We start from the raw sequence: 18529 nt of genomic DNA on the forward strand, positions 1-18529 counted from the left end.
GATATCAAGAGTTAATGAGATTTATGAGGCTGCTCAAAAATAAAATTCCCAAGGGTTATATTCAACTTATGGGACTTAGTACTCCTTAACATCAATTCTTATACATACATCAATTTCAGTTAAATCTGGAATAAAACACTGTTCCGTTTTCAGAATAAATGGCTCAGTAACAGTGTGATAAAACCGTCTGTATCATGAAATGAATGGAGCTATCCTATTTGACTTAAAATACTGTGACACATTAAATGGTTTTAATGCATTTGTTCAGACTAATGCTGATAAAGGACTCCATCATTTTGTTGCAAAAAAAGTGTCATTAGAACCTTCATAGTAATAAATAATAAATACAAACTTCAGTTTCAAAATGTATCGGCAGATATTCCTTCCAGTAAGTAAAAGGTTAGCACAGGGTTTCGGCAAAAGATAGTCTTTACAGGACAGAATGCCACTGTTATAATATTAACTTCATCGGTTGCAGCAGCCTTCCTTGCTTTTCTTCATAACTTTTGACACTTGTGAGACCTCATCTAAGCTAGTGGTAAAAATGCAAAAAAAGACAAAGGTTTGTATCATAATGTGTGAGCTATAAAATAATAAAAATCTCTTAATTTTCTTCCTTAATCAGAAGAATTTCAGTCATGTTCTTTAGTTTTTGTTGCCAATGCACCAGCATCAGCTTCTACTGTTGCAGATGAAAATATTTCCCAAGCTGTTGACATGAAAAAATGTTACAAATTTTCCATAGGTCCAAAAAATATTCATCCATTTAACCCATAAATGTTACATAATTTTCATCAAAACTTTTGAGCTAACTCAGAAAGTTTGTGGGGGCTTCAACCTTCTATTTCTTAGAGCAAGGCATTTGTGATTACATGTTATAAATCAGTCATGATGGACATGGTCTACAGTGCAGTAAGGTCAAAAGAAAGAATACTGTTCACTTCAGTGGGAAATGAGAAAAACATTGACATTGGATACAGTAGCTTAGTTTACTCTTGTCAATAAATAGCTAAGAGGCTTTCCTTGCACTGAACTTTTTTTCTATTTAATTTGCAAATATGTCAGGGGTTATTCTTTAGAGATAATTTACAAAAAAGATCTTATAGCAGCTAATTTGCTTTAGTCAAAAAGTTTTGTGTCTATCAATGGAATAACATGAATTTAAGGAAAAAAATATTCTTGTACCAGTTTGTTGTTTTGTTGGTTTTTTTTTTTTTCCCAGGCCTGGAACAAAATGCCATATTATATTATGTATAACCCAGCAGGTCTTTCAATTCATAACACTGGAAAATGATTTTTCATGGAAACCACTCCATGCAAAGAGAAAAATACAGATTCAGTTTCTTGAAACACAGAGGACTTGATTCTTACTAAATATAAATTACTGTAACTTCTTGGACATCAGTGGGCACATCGTGAACTATGTAATTCATTGGAGCTATGGCAGTTTACTCCAAACAATAATCTGACCTCTTATGCCTTCCATTTCATGGTGTTTTATAATGGATAAAATGTATTAGACAAACACCATCATCTCTTTGATGATGACGGTTTGATCTGAAAGCGCAAGGGAGTAGATAACATAAATTGACAGAATCATCTACCTTGATCTGGGGATTTTTTTTTTACTTCATGTTTGTTAGGGTAATGGCTTTTACATTGCTAACTTTAAAATCAGTAGCAAAATTCCCGTTTACTTCAGTAGCTTGTAGTCTTGCCCAAAGTGCATCCACAATAAGAACAAAACATATAACAGTTCTTGATTAGTAGCTCACTAGAGTGTGGTCAGAGGAGGATAAATTTCCCAAACATTGCATTGGCAGGTGCATAGATAAGAGCATGGGGTAACATGGCAGGGTAGCACTGTTGGTGATGGACACCTTAATTTCTGTAAACTTACCCTCCATCTCCAAGCCTCACTGACAGCCATTCTGTGTTCAATGACCATGTGACACTATGTTAGACAATTCCATATTCTGTCGTTCAGAGTTTTATGTGGCCCAGCTGCAATGGCATTGTGGCAATTGAAGCAGTGTGTTCATTGCATTTGCTCACAAAACACAAAGCTAACTTTAATACCATAGTTGTCCCTCGGATCAGAGCATACCTTAGTTCCTTCACCTTAGGCTGCTGAGAAAGTCAGATCTCATCAACAGTCACTCGTAAGTGAAACTCATTACCCCAGGCTCAGCAACACACTTTCTGCTTTCTGGACGCTCTACGCAATCTTGTACCTTTGTCAACTGTTTCTCTGAAATACTGCTTTCAAACCTTACATATATTTTCAAGAGGCAAAAGTGATGTGTGCTATTTTGCAGCTATTTCAAACTCTTATACAAGTGCTACTTATTTTCATTTTATGCCTATCTTCAACACTCTTTTAGGTCTCACTCATTTCTCTGTAGGCAGTCATTTTTCACCTCTATTGCATAATTTTGGAACTGCGGATGTCTCTCTAGACAGTGGACCGTTTTTGGTGGAAGCAATAAAGACTCCAATTACCTACATGTTTCCCTGCAGAAGGTGAACTTTTGAACTATAAAGACAGAGTAAATTTTCTGCACTTTACTCTGCAGAAGCAACTGCAGGCCAGTTTCATTTCTCAGCCATACTTCAGCTCATTGATATCATTCCAGAGTAACAAAAACATGGAACAAATGTTCAGAAATTGTTAGCATTATTATAACACGCATCATGTACATGGCTAAAACTAGATGGAAAGAACATATTATGGAGTAGGAATGATTAAAATTATTTATTTTGCTTAAACTTTTTATAGCATTTGTATGATTTTCTGTGAAATTTTGATACTTTAAAGAAAAGTAGTATCAATTTTTCTAAAATATTTTTTATTTGACATTCCTTTTTCTTTAATCAGGTTATCAAAACTTCAGATAAAAATCTTGTCCTTTGCTTTATTTACCTTTCCTATACATGGATTTATAGTTGGCCCAGCTTTCAAGAAAAGTGATACATTTTTTTCTCAAAATGAAAGTAGAATTTATCTTACTTGCAAGAAAAAATAAGTACTTGATAAAAATATGAGTCCTACTCTCAGAGAGTAATTTCAGTAAGAATCATGCAGTAAGAATCAGGCAGTCTGCTGGATCAAGATGAGAGAGTTGTTGCCAATAAGAAGGTGACTAACTAATACTCCTTTAATTAAAATTAATACAGAATTAAATCTTACACTAGAGTACAAGACAGTATATGCAATATTCTCTAGAAAAAATTAATAATATTGCTCCATGTCTGAGATATATCTTAGCTGCTATGGGACTTCCATATCTGACACAACACAAAACACTAGGAAGAGACTAAACAATTTAATGAATGTGTAAAAACCTTATGCTCACTCCAAATAAATGTTAAAAAAACAAAACAAAACAAAACAAAAAAACCCACCAAACCACACAGCACCACCTTTTCATTTCTATTCTTTGGAACGCTATTTTCAATTTTGTAAGGATGTTCTAAGTGCAGTTTAATATTGAGTAGTGGTTTGGCTTTCAATTGTCTACAAAAAGGGAGATAATACAGGACAATACATAGTAGAATTAACTGGGAAGTACTTCAGTGCTTGTAACAGTCAGCATTACTTTGTTGTGTTCTTGTCAGCAAATAAGCCTGCTGAAGGTTAACCTACACAAATGAGCCAGGCTTACTCCAGCTGACTGTAATTCTATTTTATTAAGACCAAAGGGGCTGTGTTGATTTGCATTATCTGAAGCTGGTCCACTGTCTTCCTACTAGAGCAATTTGGTTTTTTAACAGAGAACTGAGGCTTAGTTGTCTGTAACTGCACTCATTAATTTTAGATCAAAATAATTTGTTAAAACCAAAGGTTTGGGGGAAAAATTAAATTATGTGCTCCTTGTGGTTATGTACTTCTACAGTTTGCATGATAAATATCAGTAAGAAAATCATGCCTCCATTTCAGTGCAAGCATTAATCTAAGTAAAAGATTTTCAGCAATAAGTTTCTCATTGTTTGTTTTTCTGAATAGAAACAGAAAATTAAATGCTGTAGATCAACTGTTGTTTGTTGCCCATTCATTTCACAATTTTTAAATAAATTAATACTTTTTTGCATCCACATGTTCTGTTAATGAATCTCCTGCAGCATTTCCAGTGTAAAGTCTGCAGCTATGATGCCTTGAGACAGTAGCTAGAAAAACAATAAACTGGTTAGCTCTTATTTTCCTTTTTTCCCCCTACTCTTCAGGAGAAAAAGAAATAATACGTAAATTTTGCTCTCTTTTACTTTAATCTTGCATAGTACTGTTAGAAGGTACTTAGAACATACCAGCTAAAATGGAAGAAATAGACCAAAACTCAAAATGTAATTGGCTTTTTCAAATGTGTAGAAATGAATAAGCCTATGAAAACTGAAGAACTACAAAGAGATAGTCTACCTGAATAGGCAATCTTCTTCTGCTGTATATGCTCCACGAGTGCCCATTGATAATGATCTGTTTCCTGACACTGACCTTTAATGCTTCTTAAAGGTACTGTTTCACAGGAAGAAAAATGCATGTAGCAGTATCACTACAATCATGTGTCTTTTCATGTGTTAAAGAACAGAGCTGCTGAAAGAATACTGTGTTCTTATATTTTTAACAAGCAGATGCCTGTATTCCAGCCCTTACTGGAGACCACTGTTTAGCTCCCAGAGAACTGATGGTTCTCACAAATAGAACTAGCTAGATTTTTATAACCTTCTCCAGTAGTTTAGGGTATAAGCCACAGCTAAACCTTGTGTGTCTGCATAGAGATCTGTTCTCAGCATTAATAACTAGTGTTAAAAGAAAGAGAATGGTGCAAGCTATATGCAAGTACATAGCATATTAAATTACTCTCAGGTATTTTATATCCACACAGGCAATTAGTGAGCTAGGGGTTCGCACATTGACTTCTCCCTCATTACCTTGCTTTTGTAGACCAGCCCTTTCTGAACTGAGCCACAGAAACACAGATGTTGTGCATTTGGATAATCTTCAAGATCAAATCATTCCAGGCACAGTAGGGGTGCAAGGGTCTTTAAAGGCAAGAATATCTCTAAGGGCAAGAATATAAAAATAAAGATTATAAAAAGGTTGCATTCCACCAAACAGCTCAGCAAGACTTACAACAGGAAATCCAAGGGTTCATCTGGGGGCAATGAAGGGATATGAATCCTCAGCAGTGCATCTCTTGTAAAACATTCATAGGTATTTTCTATACAGGAGGTTTACAAATAGTCTAAATCACACAATTATAAGGGGAAGTTTTATGATGCCAGGAAACCCCAATCAGTACATCTGTTTTACTGGAGCTTTGTCTAAGGAGCAGCATTTATCCCTTTTAAGCTTATTATGAATTTGCTGTATTTGCTAAATATTCATGGCTAAAACTTGTATGCTTCTTCTTTGAACTTTAAGTTCTTTTCAGATAAAATCTCAAGAGATGTTATAGTAGCTCTGGTTTACCTTCTTATGTGAAACAGTGAATTTGTGTCACATGTGTCCCAATAGACATGTTCAAGGAGAAAAGGTTTGAGCTTGGAAAGAAGTAGGATAAGCTAATAAGGAGGAGAATATAGGCTCAAATGGAGAATGAAGTGGAAGGCAGAATAGAAAAGAGGTTCATTTGAGGATTAGCAATTATTCCTCTCTGTAAATGGAGAATGAATTAAAGAGATGGAGGAGTGTACTAAAAATCTAGGTTCTACCCTGAAGCAAGCATGTGGCTTATACAAGGCACAGAGGGCAAGGTTCACTGCTCTGGTGCATGGCTGTTTGGCAAGAATAAACACACAAAAAACCTATTTCTTTGTTCTGCCACAATCGGGTGCAATCTCATATTATGACTTGCATATAGGGAAGCAGAAAGAGTAGGTAATCCATTTTCTGCTTGATGTCAGTTACAATGTGATTGAACCTTTTCCCAGAAAACTTGTTAATGTTTTGTCTTGATGCCGGTTAAGATGTTTCTTGACATACCTTCACCTCACTTGATGTATCTTCACCTCACTGAAATCCATCCTTACTGAAAGCTAAGAAAGAGAGTGATAACTTGAATAAGGTCATTTTTGCGCAGCAGGAATCATCCTTGCAAAGATTAAAGAAGCTTTTTTATTATTATTATTTAAGAGATTTGTCAATTCCTTTGTTTAATTACCCTTCATAGCACTTGCTCAGAACTTAGTATTTCACAAAATTGCAATATAATCATTGTCATGTTATTTTAGTATCAAAGAAATTGTTAAACTGAAAGCTACTTACTTCAACCTGATCTTGAAAATGCCATCTTAAGAACTTTTTCTGTGTCTGTTAAATGTGATTTTCCCCACTGTTCTTTGTCTGTTTTCAAGTGAGCCTTTCTTTGCAAGTAATTAAAAAAACTACTAACAAAAACCCAACTTCACATTTGTTCTGTTTTGAATTCAAGTATTTGTCTCTGACCTTTGCTAAAACTTGTAAAATCACAAGGAGATAAGCATGAAAGAAATCATGTGCTGTTCAAGTACTTAAAGTCCAGAGAAATGCACTGAAGTAGAAAGGGGATTAATAGAGGAAGGAGGGTGAGGCCAAGCCATACTGTGTTGGTACAAGAAGGATTAGCAAGCAGACTGAACCAAGAGAAATTAGCTGTGCTTATTTCAGGTTAGACAGTCATAGGACGTGCAGAGATAGAACAAGATCTCAGCAGTGGAGAGGTACCAGGAAGAGAAAACAGGTACAATGCATAAAGAAGTATACCTTCACTTTATGTTGGAGCTGGCGTTGGAGAAGAGCAAGAAAACAGAGGGGAAGAACAAGATGTACTAGTTAAATGCCAAAAAGGCATGAGCTTGGAGAGGGAAGGAGGGGTGAAAGAAAGTTTCAGAAAACCGGTGCCTTAGACAGGTTTCAGGACGTTGTAGTAGTGAAGCAAATGCATCTGTCAAGGGTAAAATGTGAATGAACATTTTGGAAGAATATAGGAGTTAATGAGCAAATATAGATCTACTTAGTTACTATCTTTCATGCAAGTAATGAGAAGAACATTAGTGTCTGTGGTCAGAGTTTTTCACCTTTTCAGATAAGAATATTGAAGTGTAGAGTTAGAAAGAATTTTCTGGGGTGAAAAGGGTAGCCCAGAGATTTGTATCACTTGTTTTGCTTTCTCTCTCTCTTTCTCTCTCTCCACAGAGGGAGCTGGGGGTCCCATCATAGGAGAGGAAATCAGCGTGTGTGGACAGCCAGCTCTGGGAACAAGCCGGCTCTGCTTGACCCGCTGTCATGCGGATCCCCACGCTGCTCTACCTTTCCCTGCTGCTGCTTCTTACCATGTCGGGCCAAGCTGGAGCTCAGTTCCCTCGACAGTGCGCAACTGTTGAGTCCCTGAGGAGTGGCATGTGCTGCCCAGACTACTTCCCTGTGTTTGGGCCAGGTACTGACCGGTGTGGCGTGTCCACGGGGAGGGGCCGGTGCGTACAGGTGACCGTCGACTCGCGACCCCACGGCCCCCAGTACATCCATGATGGGCGGGATGACCGTGAACAATGGCCCATCCGCTTCTTCAACCAAACCTGCCGGTGCAACGGGAACTTCTCTGGCTACAACTGCGGGTCATGTCGGCCTGGCTGGACTGGACCCACCTGTAGCCAACAGATCAATATAGGTAAGAACATCAGAAATATCACATGAAAATTTCTCATTGTCAGTGCTTCCTTCTAGATGTACCTACGGATTTGTTCTCTTTAAGGTGCAAAATGCCTGGGGTTTTTTTGGGGTTTTTTTTTGCAAAGGTATGTTCCTAAAGGGGTTATTAAGGCAGGTCCTAGAGGAGCTGTTCAGCATGCATATAAATTATTTATACTTACTATCAATTTTAAAGGAAGAAAAGAAACCTGAAGTCAATGCATGAAAGTCCATTAAAGAATAGAACATCTACATTGAACAAAGATGTACTATTTGGATTTAAGAGTAAAACAATGTATATAGGCATGTACCTGTGTTTGTGAGTGTGTCTGGGAATAATATGTACCTCCATACATCTAATACCTAGTGACTATTTTAAATGTGACAGCAGTTCTTTTCATTTGAAGTCCCTTAATACAATTCTAAATTATGTACCTGGTCTGGTAAATTTTTACTGTCCTTGCTGCTGTAAATATTTTTAAAAACATTAGTCATGACTGTGGATTGTTCAAATGAATCAGTCCAGGGTGTGGTAAGCCCTTCTTCAGTACTCCAATTTCAGCTGAGTCTAGCATATCACTAAACAGATCTTTCAGGGTTTTTTTTAAAATGGATAAGAAATCCTTGCAGAACTGGAAAAAAGTTGAATATTATAGGCAAATTAAAAAATGTAAACAGGCTTGGGGACAGATCCTTTTTCTCATCTGAAAACCATCTGAATGAACAAGATTTCAATCTTTATTTTTAAACTTAAACACTTTTAACTTCAAAGATGTTATTGAAATCCATAATCTCCCCAAATGGGTTCTGTTGATATGCTAAACAAGAGGTCCTAAACCAAATATGGAGTGTTTCTCTCTGCAGAAACAGAAATCAGCACTGACATTTTCACCAGATAAGGGAACATTCCATGAATGTAAGAGCATATTCCAACAAGGGTTAACAAAGGACCGCTTAACAAATCAAAATTTAAACAACAATTCATTGATAATAACTTATTGATGGCTATGGGAAAGATCTTTGAAATTTTTTTTCATCCTTTGAGCTTCAATAACTGAACTGGAAAGCAGAAAATATTACTTGTGAATTGGCTCTGCTAAAACAGAATGCAGATTGATATTCTGGCCTATTCTATTTTACAATGATAACAACTCTGAAGAATAATCAAGAGAAAAATGTTGACACACAAACTTCACAATGTAAAACTAGAGACAGGCAAACAGTGTTTTTAGGTGATTCTCTAGAATGTACAAGAGTACTTTTTACTTTTCTCTCATTAAATATTTTACATTGCATTAAAACACATAAATCAGGTATATCATGCATGAAAACATGAGTTTAAAAAGTATAAACTACTTTCTTATTGTGCTTTAAGTTTCCACATTGAGGTCACCTCTTTTGCCCAGTCATAAACCTGGCCCCATCTGCTTAGATTTTAGAAATAATTACTGGATTACTGTTAGCATATCCATACTAAACTGCTATAAAATGCAGTTTGGTGTCTTCATATCTTCTCAGTTCATTACTTACTCTAATAATAGACACAATTTTTTATTGTGGTTCAGCCATATACTTTGAAAAAGAAAATGTTAAGATGCCAATGTAAATCAAAATTAGATGGAAAATTATAGTTCTCTACTTGAAACATTACAAAAAAAAACCCCACAAAACAACCAACCAACCAAACTAACAACCAAAGAACCAAAACAACAAAACCAAAATACCCAGCATTACAGTGATGAGGGCTAGCATGTCAGTTCAGTTCTGCAAAACAAAAAAGCATGTTTCAGAATACACAGTCCTAGGATGAAATTCATATTTCAGGAAAGACTTTATCGGAATTTCCCAGAAGTTAAAATATCCCTCACTGAATCAATTTTTTTTAGTGAAACATAATTCATTTTATTCTTCATATAGATTCATGTTGAGGATCTGTTGCTTCTTGTATCAACATAATCTATCACTAATTTCAGCAAGGAATTATGGATTTTTACAGTGTTTTTTATAATGACAATAAGTAAATATAGAAAAACAATTGTGAGGACTTCAATGTTCATCTTAGTCTAAACTTAGTCTGAAATTTTCTCAGACCAGATCAAAGAAGGACTGAAGTGATCTGAACTCAGTTCTTCTTGCTGAAATACTGCTATTTCAACAAGTCAGCTTTCTTTCTTGTTTCACTCTCTATGTGTGAACAATGATATCTTTTAATTATTTTGAGATATACTAGGACTAATATGTGGCAATTGTTAATAATGTCAGGTTCAAGAGATAAGAGACAAGAGAAGAGATAATTTCAGATTAAAGACATAATGTACTGTGTAAAGTTCAGAATAATTCACTGGTGAATCTGCCATTTTTCATACAAAGGTTCATAAATTAAAAAAAAAATCCTTCATTAAACTGCCAAGCAGAGAATTTCTGATTATTATATATTGGTTTATAGTGTTCATTTCTTGTAGAGTACTACCACAGGAAACCTTAACTATATTGGATGAAGTTCTGAAAGGTTTTTATGACAAAGAAATGTCTTTGTCTTTTGTCTAACAGGATGGAAAGATAATCTGTGACACTACTCCTAAAATAACTAAAATTGCAAGGATTGGGGCTTTCTTTTAATTTATTTCAGCTTTTCTCAAAATAATAGCATCTTCTATTTATGCTCAGTGAGTTTCCCCAATAAAAAAACAGGGTGAATACTTGAAGAAAAAGGGACCTACCCAGAATTATTAGGAATGTAATAAATTTGTTCTGTGAGATCAGACTTCAGTGTCTATTACTTTAGTAACTTGCTTCTTCTGTATTATCACAGTCAGAAGGAATCTTTTGGATCTAAGTGCAGAAGAAAGGAATCGCTTTGTGAATGCCTTACACCAAGCTAAAGTGACAGTCCATCCTGACATCGTTATTGCCACACGAAGACGTGAAGAAATTTTTGGACCAGATGGCAACACACCTCAGTTCGAGAATATTTCCATTTATAACTACTTTGTGTGGTCTCATTATTATTCTGTCAGGAAGACTTTCCTTGGTGTGGGGCAGCAGAGTTTTGGCGGAGTTGATTTCTCTCATGAGGGACCAGCTTTTGTCACGTGGCATAGGTACCATCTATTGCAGCTTGAAAGAGATATGCAGGTGAAGTTCCTGTTAATGTTTCCTGGTATTCATGGTGGTTTTTGTACAGTTCTTCACTCCCTTTTAAAATAGGCAAAAAATTATAGCAACTTTTCTTATGTATTGAAGTGATTCTGCTTCAATTTCAGTAACTCATTTAATATACTAAATTTATTAGAGTGCATTTAGGCTTCACACTGTCACTTTTATAGAGGTGTTAAATATATCTAGATGTTCATATTTAGACGTAAATATTTTAATCAGAGCAATAGAAAATGTAAAATTTCCATTAAATTTTTTTTGAAAAAGATATATACTAGATATAAGACACCTTATTGGACCAGCTGTTATTTTCAGTTGTGTTTTCAATCTCAAGGCCATTATTCTTGAATAACATTAATCAAAGCAGCAGAAATTCTGGAGAAAGTGATAACAGAGATGTCTTAGGGAATCAGGATCACATTCAATTTGTGTAACTGGTTAGAGAAATTAGTGGTTTGTTATACACTGTTCCATAAATCAATGATTCTCTATTTTTCCTTCTCTTATGTGGTCCTATGCATAAAATGTGTATAGTATTTTATGGACCATCATCCTTCTTAAAAAAGCAAGAATTAAGTTTTCAAGGTCAGGACTAAATAGTGTCTGAAATCACTTCATTGTACTTTTCAGTGTTTACAGTGTTTAATTGCTTTACGTCAGGCTGAGGCACAAACTTCCTTCCAAGACACACATTTGTCATCATTGGCATTTCTCTATTTGGAATCCCTGAGAAGTCCTATCTGTCTATGATTTAATATATATTCCTATTTATGTCAGTAGACTTGACCATTAGTCAAAATAATTTTGCCTCACTGACTCCAGAACTGTTTAACTCCAACCCATACTAGAACCAAACAACGCCAATTTGAAAGGCTGGTGTCCCTATTCTTTACATTTCCTCCAGTTCCACAGTTGAAAAAATTATTATATGCACTACAAACACTGCTCTTGATGACAAGCCATTAAAAATATTTGTCTAATAAGACAGTAATACTATCTTATTAATGGGGGAGATCCATGATTCTGTTCAGTAGAAGAGATCTCTGTTCTGTTGAACAAAGGTATCAATGTGAAAAACTATCAAAAGCTTCTATGTGAATATTCCATATAATTGTTTTCTTCTATAAGGCAGGATTCTGACTTTTACTAAGATGTATTTAGATGTTTTTAGCATTTGTCTAGCAATAAATATCATAGCTGTCTGTGTCACACACTCAGTAACACCATATTTATGTGGTTTAGAACATGCTACAGGACCCCACTTTTGGACTGCCCTACTGGAACTTTGCAACAGGACAAAATACATGTGATATCTGCTCAGATGACTTGATGGGAGCTAGAAGCAATTTTGATGTCTCTCTTATAAGCCAGAATTCAATCTTCTCTCAGTGGCGAGTGCTATGTGAAAATGTAGAAGATTATGAAACCTTGGGAACCATCTGTAACAGTAAGTATGAATGATGGGAGATATCTAGAGACAAAATTCCCTTAATAGTAAATAAATATAATATTTTACATTGCAGTGGCTTTTTCCAGCCCAAAGGTCTTAAAGTGGTTTTTGAATATTCTTGATCCATGTTTCATCAGTCTTTTGAGATAGTACCTACTATCAGGGGCTTGTTGCAGAAGGAAGATTAAATGTTTTGCCTTCCCTTCTTGTGCAGTACCAATTCATCTCTTGCACCATAAATAATTAAATCTGGCAGTGTTATTTCTTAACTGAAGCTTAACTTTTCTTCTGACTACTCCACTTATCATCTTCATGCCATTTTACTTCTAAAATGATAAAATCCAGCAAATCCCTGTAATATCTATTTGGACCATGTTTCAAAAGTGAGTGATACTAGTTTCTAACATACCTACCCAAATTAAAATAATTTTTTAAATACCTGTACATTTTGTATATATTCATATAAGCATCATACTGGAAATAGAGGACAAAAATAGGAAATCCCCAGTATTGGGGTATTTTCCCCAGCTACTCTACCAGGACATCCTCAATAATCTTGGCGGAAGTCTCATTTGGAAATCACATTGAAAATCTGTAGGAAATTTTTCTAAATCACTTAGAGAATAACAAACTTCAGTAAGGAGCTTCTAGATGACTTTATATCCTGACAGAGAGAATCCATAACACAGGGTCCCATGAGGATTCTTTGCCTGAAATAAGGAACTGACCAGTTCATTCAGTGTAAATGTTATTTGTGCAGGATTTTTTTCTCCATGTCTCAGTCATGAGAGCAATTAATTCTGCAGCCTAATTTTCTGCACCTTGTTTTCTCTCTTCTCTCTATTTCCAGGTACTGAGGGTGGTCCCATCCGAAGAAATCCTGCTGGAAATGTAGCACGACCTATGGTACAGCGTCTCCCAGAGCCTGAGGACGTTGCTCAGTGTTTGGAAGTTGGTGTATTTGACACTCCTCCTTTCTATTCCAATTCAACAGACAGTTTCCGTAACACAGTAGAAGGTAAGTGTGGCAAATAAAAAGACCTGGAACAACTCCAAATAAATCAGGGAGGAGACTTGTCACTTTTTCCCATTGGAAATATGAGTTTTGAGACAGGCTATTGGACAAGAAGAACACATTGTTCTTAGCACTGAGTATTAGCTCAGTATTAAGTGGAAATAAGCCCTAAGTAAATTATTTTATTGCTTATATCTCTTAAAACATATAAAAGTCTCAGAAGTCTGATGCTGGTATACTAAGTCTAAACTAACTTCAGGTCCTTGACACTTGGTTAGCAAGTTGCCTTTGTTGAAAACACAGTCCTTGTCTGTGGATTGATGCCTCTGCACCCTTAAATGAAGCAAACAAGCGCTTCTAGCAGTTATTCTTGTATCTGAATTAAGATGAATAAAAGAAAGCAAAGTAAATTGAAAGCTTTGGTAGTACTTAGTGCAATGGTATTGAAATAGTAAGTGAGGTCTGGGTACAGGATTTACTGCTAGGCATGCTAGCCCTACTCTCTGGGACATAAAACTCTGTTCTTCTGTAACCTCTACACATTTAAACCCAAATTATCCGTCACTGACACAAGAATACACACACACACAAAACAGAGAAAAGACCCTAAAGATTTGATTTATACTGTTCAGCCAGCATCTTAACAACTTCTTCTATACCTTAATGATCCAGAGCTTTTAACAGGGAAAGATTAAAAAGTGACAGTTCAAATCATGGCCTATCAATACCTAGATACCCAAACATGGCTTTAGAAAATTACCTGTATGTACCCCTCTCTGGAACTATTGGCCAAAGCTTGAACACAAAAGTAGTTTTCCTGATGCTTCAGATCCTAACATCTGACTTGAGGGTTATGAAGTTTTGGGCAGAAGCAAAGCTACAGCCTGTTTTCACTGAAAAAATAAACAATATCAGACCATGTGAAGCTTTCCAATATGTGTTCCCAGTAAGCATGGAAATAATGTATGGAAACCTAACAGCTAGCTCATTAAAATAAATGGCAACATACATCTGCTTTAGTAAACAGTTAGAAAATTCATGCAACTATTACAGTATGGTGAAATATACATAGGGCTTAAATGTATAACTCTGTTTTCATGCTGTGATGCTATTTTGGCCATTTTTGCAGTAGAACTCAGCAGTTTTGCAGTCCACATTTCCAGTATTATTTTATAAAGGCTATTTTAATCTGAAAATTATGCATTCCAGGAACATTTCTCAAATGTCAGTAGGTACAGAACTACCTTCCCATTTGTTTTAAGCAAAGCAACATAACAACATGAAAGCTTTTCAGAGAAAAAAGAAAAAGTGAAAAAGTATTCATCTGAGACTGCAGCTTCCAAACAAATCTTCACTGTTATTTTTCTTTTCTTCTTTGTTTGCATATTCAGGGTACAGTGATCCTTCAGGAAAATATGACCCAGCAGTTCGAAGTCTTCATAATTTGGCTCATCTATTTTTGAATGGCACAGGAGGGCAAACTCATTTATCACCAAATGACCCCATTTTTGTCCTCCTGCACACATTTACAGATGCTCTTTTTGATGAGTGGCTGAGACGGCATTCTGCAGGTAAGATGTTTTCATGGACAGAGGCAGGATGGTTGGCTGTTAGTCCTTGAAATCACAAGAACACAACTCCATCTTGTGAGCAAACTGTCCCTAAATTTAGGAGAGAGGATTGGAATTTTTAGAGTTAATAAAGGTAACAAAGACAGAGTAGTAACAAGCAAGCTCTCTTCCTCACCCCATTGACATCCAATTGCAGATCACTCTCTGTGAAGGGACCTGGTCAGAGACAGCAGGCACAATTCAAGAAAATGGTTTGTGGAAATACACTATCTCTGTAGAGCAAAGACATTGTAACCCTGGAAAGACATTCCATTGTTGTAGAGTCAAAAACTGTTTTCTTCTTGTCAAAAGAAGAACAGATGCCATGCACATTAATTTTTACCACCTTTGTGATACACTACCAGCATTCAATAAGCATATCCATATACTTTTAAAGGATGGTTACTGTTTCTGCCCTTGCTGTTTTGATTCCAAAAAGAACAGGAAAAGGTAACACAGGAAAAAGTGAAAAAGAGGCAGAAAGGAAGAAAAGAAGGAAGGATTTGAAAGGAATGAAGAAAAAAAATAAAAATAAAGAAGAAAGGAGACACATCAGTGGTCTAAGGGACGAGGGGGAGAATTCAGTCTAACTCTTAGGTCTATGTATCATGCAGCAACTGTACTCCTCCGCACAATGCAGCACCTCTATTCTCTTAGGATAACCTATACTCCTCTCCCTTCTTCGGCAGAAGACAGCTGTTTCTGCACAACTGAGACTTCTTTGTGCAGCTTCCACAACCTGCCTCACTGAATTTTTCCCACATCAGCTCTCAGAGAGCAACTGTACCCCCTTGTGGTTCTTACATGATCTACCACAAGGTTTGGCATAATCTTACCACAAAGTATTTTCTTTCATTTATATTTTGAGTTTCGTTGTAGTTGTTGCTGGTTTGATTTGGTTGGTTTGGTTTGTGGATTTTCTGTTTTGTTTTGATTTTTATTTCAGCTAATTTCCTTCTGAGTTAGCATAATGTTGTAAAAAAATTCCACTGGCATTTACATCAATTGTCATCCTGTTCATCACTGCTACAATCAGGCAAAGCAAGAATGTAAAAAAAAGTCTTTGCCATATTTCTCCTTTTCCAAGTAAGAAGAAACAAAAAACTCAACACGGGCAGAATTTTTAAAAATTTACTGGTGATTTCTATTCAAAACCAGAGATAACATTAGTGGCCTTGGATTTGAACAATGCAGAGACTCTGCTTTGTATCTGTCACACTAGGAAACAAGTTCTTCTGGAACAACGGGAAAAGAACTCTGGGGTACTCAAAAGCCTGGGTTGGAAACAAAAATTAAGTAGTGCAATTTATTTTGAATTTATTTACAGAAATGTGATTTGACTTTCAATTTTAGATATATCAACATACCCACTGGAGAATGCCCCTATCGGACATAACCGACAGTACAACATGGTGCCTTTCTGGCCTCCAGTAACCAATAATGAAATGTTTGTTACTGCACCAGAAAACCTGGGATACAGCTACGAAGTTGAGTGGCCAGGTAGACTGTGCAGCCTAGATACTTCCTCTCCTTTTTTCCTTTGTATCTTTGTCTTTTATTCAAATTTCACCAATGATATTTGCTGTCTTTGTAAAGGCCTTTCTCTCATTTCCTGCCTTGCTTTCCAGATGTTATTTGGGATTTGGTATAGCTACTGGTCAGAGATTGTTCCAGCATGAAGTTTCCACTACCCACCCTAATTTTAGGAGAAGTTCTCGTTTGCATCTTAACCTTGCAGAATGTCCTTATTCCTATGTCAAATAGCTTCATTAACTCACTAGAGAGAATGCAAATCCTCACAAACAAGGTGGCAGAAGAAAAGTTCTTCGCATATTTTTGAACAAGAACTATCAAACAAAATTTGAATTACTTCTGCTCCCCAACTCTGTGAATAATGGCAAATGCTGAGTTTCAGTCTGAACCCCTGATATTTATCCATATACTTGACATTTGCTCTTAATATATTTGCCTTTTCTTTTCCTTCTTTTAGGTCGGGCTCTCCGTGTCACGGAGATGATAACTATTGCAATAGTGACTGCACTGGTTCTTGTTGCAATTATCTTTGCTGCTGCTGCATGTATTGTACGTGTCAAGAAAAATAAGGATGAGTTGCATCAGCCTCTTCTTACTGACCAGTATCAGCACTACTCAGATGATTATGATGGCATACCAACACCAAGCCAGTCTGTTGTTTGAAGAGATGGCACTTTTTTGCATCTGACTGAAACTGGGGATCTTTTTGCTTTATTTCATAAATGGTGGTCATCCACCTGCTTTAAAATAAAGAGCATAAACTGTCAGCTGTCTCAATATGTTTCCTTCAGGCTTCACTTCCACCTTCATCACACCTAAGCATCAATAAGTCATCCTTGCAATGCCAGTTCTATGTTGATTATAATAGAATCTTTCAGGGTTCACCTGCAAACCTTTCCCATGCACATTTCTGTGAAATCTGGCAAACGTTAGTTAGCTTGCCAATAGCCAATGTCATCTGACTTCATCTAACCTTTATACCCAGAATTCTTTTATGAGGTACTTTTGTGAAAAAGTCATCTAGAACAGGACAGAAGAAGAATACGAAATACAAGTAAATACCTTGGCTAGATGAGTAGGACATGTTTCAAAATAGTCATCATGCCAGACAGAGAGTGACAATGGAATTCTGAGTCAAAGATTATATTTGAAATCTGACTTTATTCACAACATGAACAAATTGTAGCTTTTAAGTGGATCTATGAAAAGAAATTAATCGTCAAAGCCACTCCAGTATTTGGACACATCAAACAAGTGTTCAGACATAGGTGCCTGGAAAGGCATCCAGTTGAAAGGACAGCTGGCAGCAGCCTTTGCTTAGTTTTATTTCTATTTTTGACATTCTCATTCCCTTCCTCTCTCCCACTACCCCCACGGCAGAGCATTCTTGCAAGCAATAAGAGACTTTGCTTCAGTTGTCTTATGCTGGAATTTAAACACACTTTTGTATTTTGAGAGAAGGCCCTGGGCATTAGGCTGTAGAAAAGACTTGGAAAAATAGCCTTAGCAGCAGTTGTTGAATTAATTCAACATAAGCCAACAGGAGAGCAATAAACTGACACCTGCCTTTACAGCCTGAGGTAGGGCTTGAGGAATCTGGTTTCAAGCCTCACCTCCTCTCTCTCATTGTAACTAGGTACCAATAAATCATCAGATTGTCTTCCTGTGATGTGTTATTGAATCTAATTTAGTAGCCATTACCTGGAAACAGAGATGTTCCTGGTTTCAGGCTATCGAATCCCACATGATGCACTCAACTTTAACTGAATGTAACATCAAAATGTCTTGTCTCTCTGTCTAAGCCCAACTTCACAGAAATGGCAAGTGACTTAGACTGAGTTCCATCAACCTGAGCTAGCCCTCCTAGACACTAAGTAACTAGGTAGAAGTAAAGGTCACAACCTCAGGGGTTTAAGCGGGTACCTGGTGTGCTCAAAGCACATGGACTCAGTTGCAAGGAAATACATTGAGAATGAAGGAAACAGGAAGATAGGTATTCTTGACTAGGCAGGTGGAAGATGGGTTATTATCTCAACCCACTTTAGCAAGTATGAGTTATGGAGAGCAACAAAAATTTACACATATAACTGATACTGAGAAAG

The 18529-nt window shown here is 36.4% G+C and overlaps 1 protein-coding gene across 1 annotated transcript; it reads left to right on the top strand.

Annotated features, from left to right (window-relative positions):
- Positions 1 to 7261: 7261 nt before the first annotated feature.
- Positions 7262 to 17090, top strand: TYRP1 (tyrosinase related protein 1). Its single transcript, XM_040090038.2, has 7 exons — positions 7262 to 7643; positions 10476 to 10798; positions 12062 to 12266; positions 13120 to 13287; positions 14676 to 14855; positions 16248 to 16394; positions 16885 to 17090. The coding sequence occupies exons 1-7, from the start codon at positions 7262 to 7264 to the stop codon at positions 17088 to 17090; spliced, it is 1611 nt and encodes a 536-aa protein (XP_039945972.1).
- The last annotated feature ends 1439 nt before the right edge of the window (positions 17091 to 18529 follow it).

Source organism: Hirundo rustica, chromosome Z (assembly GCF_015227805.2).
Source record: "Hirundo rustica isolate bHirRus1 chromosome Z, bHirRus1.pri.v3, whole genome shotgun sequence".
NCBI classification, from domain to species: domain Eukaryota; kingdom Metazoa; phylum Chordata; class Aves; order Passeriformes; family Hirundinidae; genus Hirundo; species Hirundo rustica.